Source organism: Piliocolobus tephrosceles, chromosome 8 (genome assembly GCF_002776525.5).
Source record: "Piliocolobus tephrosceles isolate RC106 chromosome 8, ASM277652v3, whole genome shotgun sequence".
Lineage (NCBI taxonomy): Eukaryota > Metazoa > Chordata > Mammalia > Primates > Cercopithecidae > Piliocolobus > Piliocolobus tephrosceles.
The window spans coordinates 50,128,333-50,145,367 of record NC_045441.1 but is presented as its reverse complement, the minus strand read 5'-3'; the positions used below and the strand labels follow the sequence as shown (position 1 = coordinate 50,145,367).

The following is a 17,035-nucleotide window of genomic DNA, read 5'->3' as shown; positions in this document are numbered from 1 at the left end:
CTCAGAACACTAAGATGTAATGCTGAAGGATTAAAAGATGAAGTGGTGAAATGAAGTCTGGAAAACAAGGGTGTCATAGTGAAGGTTATTTCCCTTAGGAGGTTGGGCACGTTGGTGCAACACTGACCTCTTCCATTTCAAACGAGTCTGGTCCTTTACCCGCAAGACGAGACAGGCACTTGAGCTTGTTAGTCTGAAATAAGTTCTCCTTCTGAGTTTTGCCCTTGACTGACCCCTCAGACACACAGGAAGGAGCAGTCTGCTTGGCTGGCATAGATGAGCAAGGCCATTGCTTGCCCAGAAGATCGTGGGGAGGATAAGATAGCAAATCATCACAGGCTTGGAGAGACTGATGTTCTACTGACAGAGACAAATGATTTTGCTTGTGGTTGATTGAGGTTGCTGCTAGCTCTGCTCCACACTCCCATGGTTTTGTAAAGGGGATAAAAACTTCATCTTTCATCTTGAAGGACTCTGATGCCTCTGGGTTACAATCCCTCCTGATGTTCTGTTTTGAAGCTCTCCTTATGAGTTTACCCATCCTTCTTCGATGCTCTTTGGTGGCACTCACTGAGGTTCTTTGCACACTCTCTCCTCCAGCTTTCTCTTCAGCTCTGTTTGGCAGGATGCTGACATCATTCAGCAAAGATGAGAAGGCATGGGTCACATGGTCCAGGATTTCCAGCTGTCGGAAACGGCCTGCACAACACAAGAAACAAGAAAGTTTTAGACTGGGTCTTTTTGCTGAAACTGTATTCATGTAGTAAAACTGAAGACTCAGTTAAAATGAAATTTTCAAGATAGGAAGGACATTAGGCTCTTGAAACTGAAGTTTTCCTCAGTATGTGCCATTACTATTATGGAGATGATTTCCCTACGCAATAAGGATTTTGCTGTGTTGTGGGGAAAGTGAACAGCTTTTATATTTAGTTGAAGACGCATAATTATATAGATTCATATAGGCCTATAGTTTTTATGTGTTAGGTATTAAAAACTGTAGGCAGTGGTGAATCTGTATACTAACATATATTAAAGAGTGGACCCAGGGCCGGGTGCGGTGGCTCAAGCCTGTAATCCCAGCACTTTGGGAGACCGAGACGGCGGATCACGAGGTCAGGAGATCGAGACCATCCTGGCTAAACGGTGAAACCCCGTCTCTACTAAAAATACAAAAACTAGCTGGGCGAGGTGGCAGGCGCCTGTAGTCTCAGCTACTCGGGAGGCTGAGGCAGGAGAATGGCGTAAACCCGGGAGGCAGAGCTTGCGGTGAGCTGAGATCCGGCCACTGCACTCCAGTCCGGGCGACAGAGCAAGACTCCGCCTCAAAAAAAAAAAAAAAAAAAAAAAAGAGTGGACCCAGTGCTATCAACATGAGACTACCTGAATATTCCTCCATAACTCTATGTGATGTATATTCCTACCATCACTTACATCATCCTTATCCAAACTGTCACCTGAGAGTGTGGAAAGTCCATGGCATATAGAGTTGGAAGGCCTGGATCCAAATCCCAGGTCAACCATTCACTGGATGTTTGAGCTCAGAATAAAATAACTAAGAGCTAAACAGTGCTAGAGCCATACCAGGCACATAGTAAATGGCCAGTCTTTTCATCTCTCATGTATTTTTCACATCTGTCATGGTCACTAAAGCAAAACTGTGAAGACACAATGCTATGTAAGCATCAGTTGTTAAAATAATGATTATAAATGAGCAAGACTTAGGAAGGGAATATATTCTCCTCAGTTTTTCCAGAGAAGATAGTCATTAATGTAAAAACCCATTTGCCCTTCAAAACAAACCAGCTCATCAACTTGTTAAGCCTTTCTGGATGATCTGGCGTCTATCATTTGGGCCATATGCAAGTACAGTATTGACTTAATTAGCATGTGGAAGAGACCTAATGCAGCAGGGCTAAAGTGAGAACATATTGCCAGTTTGAAAAAAAAAAAAAACATGGAAAATATTTTTGGTATCTCAAGATAATAAAACTATTGTAATACAAATGGAATATTTTGTTTTTATTACCCAGCCTCTTCTTAATCACAGTGATAGCATGTGAGGTTGCATAACTCAGCGAAGGTCAAGGACCACATAGGTAGGCAAGGATGTTGTCTTTCGTTGTCTTTCGTTATGTTTGCACCATCACAGCAATGTCCCTGACTCTCATGAGCCAGTGCCTACCTGTTTCTTTTACCTAAAAGAAGTATTGACTAATCATCCTTCTACTCCAAAAAAAGTGACAGATTTCTCCCAGAGGACTGTGATATTTTTCCAAGACCTATAGGAACTGTGGGGTTCTGTATGTTTTAGGATAATTCTGATTACATGAAGCTGTAGTTGAAACTAAATCTCTTTTGTGATCCAGAGGGTACAATTGAATGATAATTCAACTTTTATGATTACTTTACATCCATCCACGGCAGGTTTTTATATTTAGACTAAGACAAAAACCTACCAATTTAATTGGTTAAGTCACTTCAGAGAACACAATAGTCTGAAGCGTCAGATAAGCGTTTTCTTTTATTTTTGCCTTTGGGTAAATTGAACAATGGACTAATTGATTCTCATTTCCCAAGTTTAAATGTTTGTGTTGACTTTGAATGAGATACAATTTTTCCATTCTATCTGCCAACTAGCTTTATTATTGGTTGTTTTATATTTGACCTTCTCTTTTTCCTTGAATCAAGGGTTATGTTGTAGAAATAAGAGTGCACCAGAGATCACAGAATCAGGGACCAACTCCTAGTTTCTCTATAATCCATATGTCAATTTCATTTGTGAAATATTTACTTCATAGCAGCTCAAATGCTATTCAAATATTGGTAAATGACATTGTTCTCCTGAAATAAAGGAATGATCAGAGAATTTGCATCTCTGTGCTGCTTGCAAGAGGAGATACAAAGAACAACATTAATTGCGTCTAAAAAGTAAAGAAATACTACATTTCAACACCTTTGGCTTTACATACTCGTTTAAAAAAAAAAATCATTCCTGAAGTTTGAGACCATTTTACCCACATGAAAATGGTAGAAACAGGAGCTAAAATGAGAACTCCAAGTAAAGCCCCTCTTCCAGATCATTGCTTGAGAAAAACACTTTGTCTCTCATGACTTTCCTCTTAGTGAATTTATTTATTTAAAAGAAGTTATTTGATAATCATAATTTTTTCAGTTCCCCCCTCTGGAATTCCTCAAACTCTGTACTATAGACAAGGTCTTCCTCAATGCTTCTCCAAGATGCCTTTTGTATTTAAGTGGGCAGGTCTTCCTCAATGCTTCTCCAAGAGGCCTTTTGTATTTAAGTGGTTTGGAAATGCTGCACTGCATCCCATCTAGGAGACTGAAAGTGCACCTTAGCATATTAAATCAATCCTGCAGTAAATAAACCTATTGAGCTGCAAAGCATCTTTCCCCCCAAACTGTTTGAGCACAGTACAGACACCCCCAAGAACATCCTTAGTAATGTCCTAGAGAAAAGGATTACACGATTACATTGATCACCAGCTGAAGAAATATAGCAACATGCCTGATTAACTATAAGGTTTAGACACAGTAAATCAGGAGGCATGGCAGATTAATAACTATCACTTACAGCTCAAGGTATAAACGATAGTGTTCTAAATCTCATAAATGAGGAAATTAGGGTTTTACCTAATCATTCATGGTAATCCTTGCCAGATTCCAGTTTCTCTGCCTCCTGGGTGTGTGGCTATGGTACATATTAGTGCTCACCACCATTACTACCAGCTTTCCTCCTTCTGGGCAATTGTTAGGGTTGTACATTCCCACTCACTTGGAGTTAGGTGTGGCCATGTGACTTATTTTGGCCAATGAAGTGTGAACAAGACCTGCTGTGTGTAAGTTAGGACCAGAAGATTGAAGAGCTGAGTATCATTCTCCATTTCTACCTTTCCTTATTATTGCAACTAGTGATGTTCCAGATTAGAGGCCGTATTCCTGAGTGAACACAACATGGAGCAAATAGATACTCCTTTTTCCCGAACATACACACCAACTCCCACTGGACAGTTGGATGACCAAGAAATTCATCTTTTGTGTGTGAAGTCACTTGTAATAGAGGGTTTGTGTGCTACTTCACACAATCTCCTCGCCTATACTGTGGCCCACCTGCCCACTCATTGCCAATGCTGAGATGCAAATGCCACGGTGGGGGGACCTCGCTTACCGTACAAGTTGGGGTTCTCAATGTCCATTCGCTGCTTTTGAGCTTCAAGAAAAACACGGATGTTGATCCCTCTGGCTGCTGAGCTACAACCAAGGAATCTGGCTGGGATTTGTGTGCAGATGTCTGGCTCATCGGCACCAAACCCCAGATCCAAGAGAATCTCCACTGGATCTTTCTCCCAAAATTCCAGCCATTCAGGAACGCTGTGGTAAAAATATGAATATCTTTATCCAAAACCAATTAACCCCACACCATTTTTTTCTGGTCACCTCACTCACCCAATCTCCCAGATGTTGCATGCAAGAGGATCCTAAATAGACAAATGGTGCATTCACTAGCATTCCTACATGCTTAAAGGACTGACTGCACCCCCACTCAGGGATCACTTCCCTGTACTTTACATCCAACACTGTGAGTTTACTTAACTGGCTTCCCATTCCACAACAGGCACATGGGAAATTAGATAGGGCAGGGAGACTGCAGGACAGACGCCAGCCAGAGGCAGTGCACTGACAACCACAAAGGAGTGGTCACTGAAGGCAAGAAATGAAACAGAAAAAAACAAAACAAACAAACAAAAAACAACCAAAAAAACTGTAAACAGTAGACTCAAAGAAAGCTATTTTAAAAGAGCAACAGTCTGCAGCATCCTGAGCAACACAGATCTGTCCAGGATATCACTAAATGCAGACTACAAGAACTGATGTTTACAAATAATGATTATAAGTCCCTAGGTAGAATTAAAATGTGTTCTGTATGATTTTTGTACTTGGCTAAGAAACAAAAAATGCTTTTATCACTTGATCTAGTCCACTTTGGCACTTTAAATGGTAAACATCAATTAGCTGAAAATTATAATTTTTACTAAAATTATATAATTTGATTTCTATGTATAAATATCTAAATTATTTAATTTTATTATAATTCTATACATATTACAATTCTATATTTAATTGTTCTATTTATAAATATAAATGGTTATATTATGTAAGCCAGTTCACGTCTGAACTTCGCCTAAGTTACTAAGCTAACCCAGGAGACTACAGGAGTCTTTCATGGATTCCATGGGAATCAGACCTTTTGACAAGATTTTACCAGGTTTGCTCAGCTCTTTTGTTGAAGTTTTTGTTTGCCTTTTCTTTACATGCAACATTAATGAGCCTATTTGGGAGAGTTTAGATAATTTTACTTCAGTGACTTCATAATTGAAATCGGATTAACTACAATTCATTTACTTAGCCATTTACACATTCAACAACAGGTAACTATCTCACTGGGGATGCCCACTTACCAGATACAACCAGCACCATGTTCACACTTTCTTTTCCTCTTTATTTTGTGTCTCTTTTTTAAAAAACTAACTTATTTATTTTTAATTGATAAATAATAATTGTGTGCATTTATGGAGTACAGTGTGATGTTTCGATCTATGTATATGTTGTAGAAATAGTCAGTCGAGCCAATTAAAACACCCACTACCTCACTTGTGGTGAGCACATCTGAAGTAATATTCTTTTAGCATTTTTGAAATACACAATAAGTTAATATTAACTGTGGTCACCATGCAGTGCAATTGATTACTGAAACTTATAATGTGAAGTGGAGATGGCTCCATTTGGATATCTTAATCATGGGATTAACAGGGGAATCAGGAATGCCAATCACTTGATTATACTGACATAGACACCTGAATATAAAAGAGGTTCAAGAAAGAAAACAGTTCTGGTGAGAAATCTAAAGTTGCATGAAAGATTTAATCTGTTATCATGTTGACTTCACTGTACAAATGTTTATCCTACCCATTTATACATATATTTATTGAATATCTGTCATGTTCTAGGTTCTGTGCTAGGTACACACAGCACAAAAATGAACATAGTTCCTGCTTTCCAAAGGCTTCAGTCTCTTGACCAAGAATATAAGTATCAATTGGTCATTAAACATATTTTCATATCATCATGAAAATATCATTAACTTTTGAAGTAACATTTAATGGTGGAAGAAATTAGATATACTGACTGTGTTAAAAAAATTTTAATAGTACACATAATGCTCTCACTCCCCTCAGCTATTACCACCAACCAGTCCTGACCTTCTTCCACTTAAACCCATGTGTATCCTTCCAGACATTTTCCTATGCAGTTACATACATGTTTTACGGTTTTCACTTGTTTGCTTTATGTATTGTAACATACTGTATGTACCTTCCTGCATCTTGCTTCTTTTAATCTTAAAAAATATGGCATATAGATCTTTCTAAGCCAGTATGTGTATGTCTACCTATTCTTTTTATCACTATATGGAATTCTGTAAAATGAACTGACCAATCATTTATTTGTCCATTTCCCCACTGACAGATATTTAGTCTGTTTCCAATTTTACTAAGTCTTTTATATTGTTATTGCAAGATGGGGTTTGAAAATATTTTATTCATTCTCTCATCCATTCATTCAACAAGTGCCTATTTATAATTTCATGAAATCCATTGTTGCACAGAATGATTTCTCTGGATGAAAAGCACCTGGAAATTACATACCTTTGTGGTACACTTGCAGTAGAATACCAAGAGTTGAAACTGGTCCCTCTGGATAGGGTGGGAGTTTCTGAAAACTGATGCAAAGATCTACAGTTGGGAAAATACCAACAATGAGATGTGTTGATTTAGCTAGTCTCCTGGGAGGTCATTGTGAATCTTTTCCTTCCAGAGCAAACATTTGCGTTTCCTCTTAGTCTCTAATAATCCCATAATGGCCACACCTTTGCAGAAGAGAGCTTGCAGTGGAGGAGCTGCTCCTGTTTTCAAGAGCGTTGTATTACAGAAGATGTGAGAATTTAAGCATTAGGTGCCCACTAGTGCTCATTATGAAGGTGACAGAATGTCTCACTTTTGACAGATGGCATATCATTGGGGAACCTTTCAGGAACACAGCTTTGCTAGGCACCAACTTTCAGGAAGAAGTTAAAATTATATGCTGAAAGAAGTACAGCCAGCCGTCACTGAAGTGACTCTACATTAATTCTCATACTAGTGAAGGATTTCATATCACATGGCTAACACTCTGTAAGTGCTGTCTCCAGTGCTCCTGTAGCCATCCATACGCATTTCTAACAAACTCCTTTACTATGGAAAAAAATGAACATCACTATCCAATAGGCCTGCTTTGCAGATCATTTGAAAGTGCTTCCAAAGAGAGTGGAATCCTGTCATAATATAGTTCAGTTTTATATACATAGCTCAGCTATACCATGGATCACATCTAGCCCCATCAAATATAATAGCCAGTTGGCATATATCTAGAATTTATTTAAAAATACAACACAGATATCAATGTTTCCAAGAAGAACAAGTTATCCTACTTGGGTTGCTGACTTTGCTCTAGCTACATTTGCTAAGAATAGCTGGGCCAGGCACGGTGGCCACGCCTGTAATCCCAGCACTTTGGGAGGCCGAGGTGGGTGGATCACGAGGTCAGGAGTTCAAGACCAGCCTGGCCAAGATGGTAAAACCCCGTCTCTACTAAAAATACAAAAATTAGTCAGGCGTGGTGGTGGGTGCCTGTAATCCCAGCTACTTGGGAGGCTGAAGCAAGGAATTGCTTGAACCCGGGAGGCGGAGATTGCAGTGAGCCGAGATCGTACCACTGCACTCTAACCTGGGCAACAGAGAGCGACTCTGTCTCAAAAAAAAAAAAAAAAAAAAAAAAGAATGCCCTTTACTTGATTCTGTTCTGCAAAGTTGAGAAAGCGTGTTTTTCTGGATAATAAAAACCCTGGTGTTAACAGACAGTTGAGCTCCTTGCGCCTCAAGGAGAGGCAGAAGATACCCTTTCACTTATTGCCCCACCTCAGTCTTCATTAGGCCTGCCATAATTTCCTTTTCCTTCTTCGTTTGAGGGCCACACCTTATTTTGTAAGGTGCAGCAGAACAACCCAGAAGCAGCCTGCCCTTGGATCCAAGGAGAACCAACACAGGGTCACTGTTGTAATAAAGCCTGGAAGCATGAGTTGGTCACAGAACCTGGCTCTCATTTTCCTCTTCAACAAAACGAAAGTTGCCTGAGAGATTTCTGTGGTCTCTTATAGCTCTATGATTCTATGAGTAGCAAAAACAACCAATCCTGCAAGGAGAAAAATCTATGACAAATGGCATCTTAGGTGTGAATTGGTAGCAGCAGGGGGATGCAGTACTGCAGATTTGCTTTACAACTAGTTGGAATTATCCTGAAAATGCGAGGGTGTACAAAAGCACAGGAAGCAGAGTTCCTAACCTGAAAGAGCTCATAGTCTATTCTAGTGGTTTGTAAAAGAGTGTGGCTGAAAAAGTCACCTGAAGAACATGCACAAATACAGATTGATCCTACCTCCAAATGATCTGGTTCAGTAGGTCTAGGGTGGGGATTGGGAATTTGCATTTTGATGAAGTTCCCCCATAATGTTAATGCTGGTGTTCTGGGCACCACACTTGAGACCTAGTGTTTTCTCCAATGAAGAGACTCTCACTACTCTCTACCTAACATTGGAAATTGTATATATTATTATCCAGTAAATAGAATAATAATCAATTACTGCAGCAAAATAAAATATTGAATGTAAATATTGAATATTGAATGTTTTATAAACAGGTCCTTATGAACAGTTGCAGTACAGTAGAATGTCATTTATGCATATGTTCTAATTAAATTTCCCCCCACATCAACATTTGTTGATTTAATTTGCTCACAATTTTATGATTTTTAAAGAACCTCTATTTCTCTCAAAGCTGATGTAAACATTCTAGGCACTGCGACTAAACCAGTGAACTTACGCGAGATCCCAAGAGCCATGGCAATATTAAGAAAACTTCCCTACTTCTATTTTATTCAGCAAAGGTGTGGCTGTAAAATATTGGCATGAAGTAACACTGATTCTGCTACCTACCTCATGTAGTCTTTCACAGTCATTTGAACCATCCCTTGTTCACACAAAGAAACTGCAACAACAACAAAAAGTAGAGGGTAACTTTATTTTGTTTTATCTTGTGGAAGATTTTCTCAACCCCAAATGAAACCAAGGTAGAATTGAATTTCCATATCCAAGGTTATATAGGCATGAAATACAAGGCATCACTGTAGTGAATAGACAGAATGAAATTAATGACCACATTGTATGACAAACATGTGAAGAAATGTACTGGCTCAATGGAGAGGGAAGTCAGTGCTAAATGGAGTATTCAGCAAAGGTTTAATGGAGGAAGTGGTACTTGTCTTGGATTTTTAAGAATGGGAGAATTTGATGACTGGAAAAGAGGCATTGCCCTTAAAAGAGGTATTGCCCTTAAAGAGAAAAAAGATGTCTATAGCAAGTGCAAAGCAGAGTGCTAGGGGTAGTCTGATTAGCTCATAGGGCATTTTGGGATGCTCTCTCATGGTACAGGAAGTTGTGAAGCAAGTGTGGGGACAGGCAAAAAATAATACATAAAGGGCCCAGCATGTATTAAGCATATTCCCTTCATTTGTGTCATCGAATCCTTCCAACAGCCTTGTAATTAGAACCTATCCTCATTTTTCAGATTAGAAACTGAGATTCACAGAAGTTTAGTAATGAGCCCATGGTCATACAGTCCAGTAGTGCATCTAGGAATTTATTCTTACCTTTATTATTGATTGCAGCAATAACATGGACTATTTATTTAGTACTAACTTCGTGCGAGGCAATGTGCTAAGCATATTATACGCACAATCTCTTGTAATTCTCACAACAAATCCCTGAAATAGATATTATTGATCTCCACTTAACACAGAGGAAAACTGAGGCTGAGAGAGATTAAATAAATTTGTAGAGGACTATCTGCTTTTACAACTGAGCAGGCCATTCCTCCATTAACATTATAGTCCCGCTCTTGCAAATGAAGCTGGGCATTCCTCCTCTGCAAACAGGGAGGACAAAGGAGCCTACAAGACTGGCCTCAGTTGCAAATAGCAGACCCTGGGGGCTTGTTTATATGTAAACATCTTGGAAATTCAGAAAGTCAGGGAAAGATCAGAGAAACAACAATGTGTCTGGCGACTTGCTAACATTCCACAAAGGACGGTATAAAATAAAGCAGAGCGTGTCGTTGGGGCGGCTGCCACGTTTGTCTCGTCTTGTGTTGTCTTGTGTGTTCATTCCTTTGTTCAGGAAACACGCGGACCCCAACATAAATTTCTCATGGCTAGTAGGATGCTGCAACTTATTTTAGCTTGTTGTTATTGTTTCTGTAACACCACACTGCCAACAGAGCATTTTATAGCTTATTTGCAAGACAGAAAGAGGAGTCTATATGTGTGTATCAGGACATGAAAACCACAAAAGGTTTTTGAGCAAACAAGTAAATGTGAGAAAGATGATGCTGAATGTTCATTTGCCTGATAGTGGTGCTGAAGACAGAATAGAGGAAATAAATACTGGTTATCAGAGAGGCTAATATATTCAGGGGACTTTGCAAGATTCAGACCCTGTATCATGATACAACATGTGGCTGACACCTGCAGAAGAAAATGCTTAGAATATGGGCATATTCCTCAGAAGGTTCACCAGTGTTCTTATTTCTACTTACTTGTTGCTCTCCTGGGTGCGAATGTGTGAAATGTGTGAAATGTGTGCCACGCTGTATTTCTATGAGAACATAAAGATTTTTACCATAACAAAGACAACAGAGATTAGGAGAAATTTTGGAAAAGCAATCCTGAATGATTTAAACATATGAAATAATACTGAAGAGAATAAAGGGCTAGGGTTCTTGTCTGAGTAGAGGGTCTATGAATAGACCACAAGTATCTGTGAATTTGTCTCTAAATGCCAAGTTTTGGGGGTGGAGATAAGAATACCCATCGTTTTCAGAAGATTTTCAAAAGGCTTAGTGACCCTGTTAAATGGAAAAAGAAGACTGGTCTAGAAGGAAAAAGACTGGAGATGTATTACTGACTTGCAAGTAAATAGTGAATTTTTTTTTTTCAGACAGTTCGCTCTGTCACCCAGACTGGAGTGCAGTGGCGCGATTTCAGCTCACTGCAACCTCCGCCTCTCGGGTTCAAGTGATTCTCGTGCTTCAGCCTCCTAAGTAGCTGGGATTACAGGCGTGTACCACCATGTCCGGCTAAATTTTTGTATCTTAGTGGAGACGGGGTTTCACCATGTTAGCCAGGCTGGTCTGGAACTCCTGGCCTCAAGCAATCCACCTGCCTCCATCTCCCAAAGTGCTGGGACTACAGGCCTGAGCCACCACACCTGGCAATAGTGGATTCTTAACTAAGCTCAGAATACAGGACTACAACTTAAAGAAGTAGTGAGAAAATAGATACAGTAATATCTCTGCTCTACAAAACAAATGTAACTCTCTCTCATCACAAGAGTCAGGCAGGGTGAGAAATAGAATCGATTTTAAAGGTTTAAATAGTGAGTGGGAATATATACGGCCTCTGTGCTATCACTCCCAATGCTACTCCCATGGCAGACATAATTACCAATTTTGTCACTTTCTTATCCCTTCTTCAGGAAAACCACCACCAACTGATTGGAATTATCACATAAGATTGAGCTATTTACTATCCTTTCTTTAGAATAAATTTCATTAGTGGATTTTTTGAAAAAAAAAAAAAAAACGGTAAGCTGGGGTACGTATAAACTTGAGAAGTTGAAAACAAAGAGAATATATAAATGCTCATAGTAAAACATTCTGGGGAGCCACTATCAAGGATGGAATATCAGACTGAATGACTATTATTAGGAAACAAGTGTGATGTTTCAAAAATTTTCCATATAACATTAGGTGACAAATATTTATGTAAGTTACAATAGAATATTTGACTCAAACTTATGCACCAAGTCAGAAATGAACTTAGAACACCAGTCTTTTTTTCCCCATTACCTTCGTAGTTTTAAAACAGTAGGTTTTATCATAGGAATTCCACAATCATATAAAATCTTTTGCAAAATTCTAATAATTTAAATAAACTTAAAAAGAGTTGTTCTGAATGTAGTGCTCTTCCACTTAGCTCTTCCCTCACCCATGAGGCACCTCCAGGAGCCAGAGTTTGAAAACTATCAAGTCAATACCCAATTCAGCTAATCAGGCATGGCTAATCCATTGTAGCATTCTTGCTCACTGCACCCAACTCCATCTCAGAGCTTCTGAAACTCATAAAACCACTGCCAATTGATTGAAGCTGTCAGATGACAGAAAGCCCATTTGCTACCTTATTAATCATGTCACAGACGCAAGCACAGTGTAATTTTTATGTGATCATATTGTAATAATTTGATGCCACAATGAATTAAATAATAAGTTGCCTAAATGGAAGATAAAATATTTATTGTTTCCAGCAATTTTTAAAAAATTTATTCCTGCCCCCTTCCCAGCAGCAGCACTTCTATCTACTACTTTGCATGTAACTCACAAAGTAAGGCCTCCATTTGTGCCTGGTTTAGCTCATCTAGATAATTCTGGACAGTTTTTGAACACCCATTTTCACCTAAAACATTCCGTGGTTCTAGGACATTTGGCTGCATATTCTGCCAGTACTGACATTCTTGCCACTGCTTTGGTCTTTTTTTGTTTGCCTGCTATTGCTCTGGGTTTCCTAGAATGTGTGAATAAACATGTACATTAGGCCAAGGATCTGGCCTTGTAGCCACAGTGCATTGCACAAACTGTCAGAGAGGAAATGATCCATTTTCAGATATTGATGAGAAGAGTTAGCTCAGCCTTGCTGAATTTTCAAAAACCCTAGCCCTGCAGAAAATGGAGTCATCCAGAAAACTCAGTCATCCAAATGTGGAACCCTTCATCCAGAGCTTCTTGAAGGGATTCTAGTGCCCACATAGATCTAGAGGATATACTCCATGGACCACACCCTGTGTCCCGTCCCCTGATCAGGAGCAATCTGGTTGCTAGGGAGCCAAGGGCACTCTCCAAGAGAAAAAGTCCCTAACAGTAACATGTTTGCTAGGGAATGTGCAAAGTGGACCCGTTTGGGTCACAGTGTGGTGTTTTCTGGTCTGATGATACATATGAAAGCCTTACACAGTTTTAGAACCAGCTGAGGAAAGGGCTTTCTTGCCTTCCACAGTACACCTAGCATCCTATGGGGGTCCCAGCAGTCACCAATAAATAGAGGATGTCAGGTCGGTGCCTGACTCCCCTCACTGGAATCTCACCCTTCTATATGTACAAATACAGTTACCAGACTCCTGTACTTTTGTTTTTTTTTTTTTTTTTGAGACAGAGTCTTGATCTGTCTCCCAAGCTGGAGTGCAGTGGCTTGATCTCAGCTCACTGCAACCTCCGCTTCCCAGGTTCAAGCGATTCTCCTGCATCACCCTCGCTAGTAGCTAGTAGAGTACAAGCATGTGCCACTAGGCCTAGCTAATGTTTTTGTATTTTTAGTAGAGACGAGGCTTCACTATGTTGGCCAGGCTGGTCTTGAACTCCTGACCTCAAGTTCTCTGCCCGCCTTGGCTTCCCAAAGTGCTGGGATTACAGATGTGATCCACCACAGCTGGGCTTTACTTTTTCTTCTTGATCTTGTTTCAAATGATACATATGTCTGTCTAAAGACAGCACATTCAGACATACAGCCTTTTCTCCTGCTGAGCTTAGATTTTGGAGAAAACCAAGGCAAGGGAAACTGAATATGATTTTTTTAACTCACAAGATGAACCTCATTTTTTAAATTGTTATAAAATTACTGAAGATTAGCTTTATTTTTTGATTTCCATTTTTTACGTTCCGGGCTCCCAGAGTCCTGGGAGACCAAGAAGTATTTTCACAGTGTTACTGTGAGTTTACTTCCTGATCATTGCGGAAACAGCGATAGCTTTTTCCAACATTTAGACTCAGGCAGTTGGAAGCCTTGCACAGGGCAATACGAAACTATTATTCATTGTATGTTGGGTGGTTGTTTTGTTTTGGTTTTCTTCATTTTGTTAATTTGTAAGGTAAATTTCCTGAGGCCTACGGTTGGGTTTGTCAGGGCCAGGAACTTGAATGGAGAAGTGCAAGCTGGTGGCTCACAATGTGCCAGTTTTCACAGGGATTGTGGTTGCTAGACTTTCCTTAAAACTTGGAAGAGCCAGCAGCCCCGGCCCAGGTGTCTTCAGGGCAGCAATCTGTTGAAGGCAACGTGCTCTCCAATTTTCTGCAGTCGCTATCCCACTTGTTTCTATCATTAGCAATTACCTGTCTGGCTCCAGGAAGCATTTGAGTCTGCTACCTCTGATCAGAGCAGGAAGCTCACGCCTAGGAAATGCCATCACAGGACAGACAAATGTTCCCAGGTTTCTGCAGGCACCAGGCTTCAGACTGCCCCAGGTAAGACACATGTGTACCTGTAGGCCCAACACAAGACCACTCACTAGGCCTTCCTCAATTCTACACTTGCTTCTCTAGTTGCTTGGTTTTGATATTTTCTCTATTTTTTGCCCTCCAGGATACCCTTGTTAGGTTTTTTTTTAAACTAGATTTTACTCTCTAAGAGTGTTTGGGGAGGGAGAAAGAGAAAAACAAACACTAAGTCCTACTATCCCCAAGTTTCCTATGGGTTGGTTTGGGGAAAAATTATAGTGAGAAAAATTTTTTTCCCACTCTATTCGATACATCTCCTTCCATGGGTTAAAATGTCAGTTCTAACTCCCTTTTAGATACTTGAGTCTCCAGCCACCCTCCCCACTGTTAGGTGGACTTCTGCCATCTGAAGCAGCAGACACCGCACTTAACCCTGCAAAATGTATTACTGGAGAAGATGTAGTTAGATATGCAGAAGGCACTAATTAGCACCTTTATTGGCTTAGAAAGCATTTTTTATTTTGGTTTTCCTAAGCATTTCTGACTGATTCATGGAAGACATTTGGTTCTTTGGAATATCGTCCAATAGACTAATCAAATTACATGTTTGCAGGGCTCTAAAATAATAGCATTCTACAGCTTTCTGTAGATTTAACTCCTGCATGACTAGGACACTTAGTAGAGGCAGTCAGCAGCATTTGTCTCAGTTGTCAAATTATTAATCTATATTCTTATTTAAAAGAAAGTCTCTTACACTCTGCTGCCACTCATGCTCAATACCTTAAAGCCTATTGGAATACTTTGCTCTTTTTCACCCACTTATCTGTTTATTTCCAGATATCGTTGACCCTTCCTCCCCATTCCACTGCCGCCCCCTATTGTAAACCCTCGTCACCTCAAGCCTGAGTTCATCGTAACTTCTTCCCAACGTGTTCCCTCTCCCCACTGCCAGGATAAACACTGCCTCTGTCATTCCAGGACTCACTATAATAGAGCTGGCAAACGTGTAACATGCTTGCTTCAACTCCCTCAACACCACACCTGTGACAGTTATCACTAATTTTTATCACAAATTATTCATGACCTTTTCAGGTAAACAAAGATATAGTGTCAAAATCCTGCTCAGCCCAGACCACAAGTACAACTACCTTTCTATTTGAACCAGAACCTGAGATGACACTCTAGTGTCATCTCAGCCCTAAGACGTCAAGTGTTATTCCCTCTTTCTGGATTTTAAAACCTTTATAATACGACCTCATCCTATCTAACAGAAACATTTCTACCATTGCTCCCTAGCATGAAACCGTTTCTTTCATCTGATCACCTTCCATGTGTTTTTCTGCACATATTTAGCTTTCTTCTCATTTCTGTGCCTTTGTTCAAACCTCTATTGCTTCCAGCAAATTAATTTTCCTTGCTTTGCCTCTTTGTTTTTTAAAAACCATATCCCTCTTTCATTTACTAGTTTCAGTCTCACCTCTTTTGAGATGACTTCCCAGCCTGACAACATCTTCATTATGTTTTATTGAGATCCTTTTGTCAACTAACTTTGGGGAAATCAGATAATTTACAGATGATTCTGTCTCAGGGGGGTTTATAATTTTGTCAGTGAAATGGATGATATCCCTAACAATTTGAGGCAGCACTGGCCAAGAGCCACGTGGGTAGAACCCAAAACGCATGTTAGTGGTTTTCAGAAGAAAGATTCAATATCAGTGCAGAAGTCAGGAAGGGTCTTATGGAGAATATGGTACCTGGGTCAGATCTCAAAAGAAGGAGAGGAGAACACAAGAAGAAAGACTTTAAGACAGGAGGAACTGGATGAAGAAAGATAAAGAACTAGGAATATAATGAGAAAGAATAAGACTAGAGGGTCTTGTAGAAAAGTTGGTGTAGGTTACATTTGAATTACAATGATCCTGGACAGTTTGAGTGACATTCTGGAGAGCAAGAATCATATATTTTACATCGTTGTTCCCTTTACCCAAAACAGATCATTGTTATGAATATTGTCACCTGACAAGCAGTAAGGGAACATCTGTTATGTTTACTTGGATTTACTTTGACTTTTTCTTATAATACAGACCAGAAAATTTAGATTTTTTTTATTTTATAAGTTCCTATTCTGAAACAAGTTCCTTTTGAAAAGAAATTAGTTTATTCTTCTGGGACCTCTCTGGGAATGGGAGAAGAAATAACTAAATATAAAATAGACAAATGAATTAACCACCTATCAAGTAGTAACTGGCACCAAGCATATCTTTGACAGAAACTGTCTTTTTGCTGTAGGAGTTACTTCCAGTCTTTTCACTCACAGTTATGCTTGGATGTGTTGTTAGACAAGTGCTAATTATATAAACCTACATGTTAAAATGTGCACTCATTGCATGTATCTTATCCTTGCATTATAATGACAATGCACTCTCACTCGCATCATAATCCTGGCATTATAATGACAACGCATATCTCAGCCAGATAGCACTGATGTTTAATTTGTTTGCTGATGGTGGGAAAGAGTTTGCTATAAACAAGATACTCTCTCTAGGCTT

At 39.5% G+C, this 17,035-nt stretch overlaps 1 protein-coding gene across 2 annotated transcripts in view; it reads right to left on the bottom strand.

Moving 5' to 3' along the window:
* ITPRID1 (ITPR interacting domain containing 1) overlaps positions 1-17,035 on the bottom strand; it is a 95,622-nt gene that overhangs the window by 69,447 nt on the left and 9,140 nt on the right. For both annotated transcript variants that reach the window (XM_023186050.1, XM_023186049.1), the window contains exons 4-7: positions 9,104-9,155; positions 6,723-6,809; positions 4,187-4,389; positions 128-699 (exon numbers count right to left, since the gene is read on the bottom strand). In XM_023186050.1, the coding sequence (XP_023041818.1) occupies positions 128-699; positions 4,187-4,389; positions 6,723-6,809; positions 9,104-9,155 (914 nt within the window). The remainder of the gene's footprint in view (positions 1-127; positions 700-4,186; positions 4,390-6,722; positions 6,810-9,103; positions 9,156-17,035) is intronic.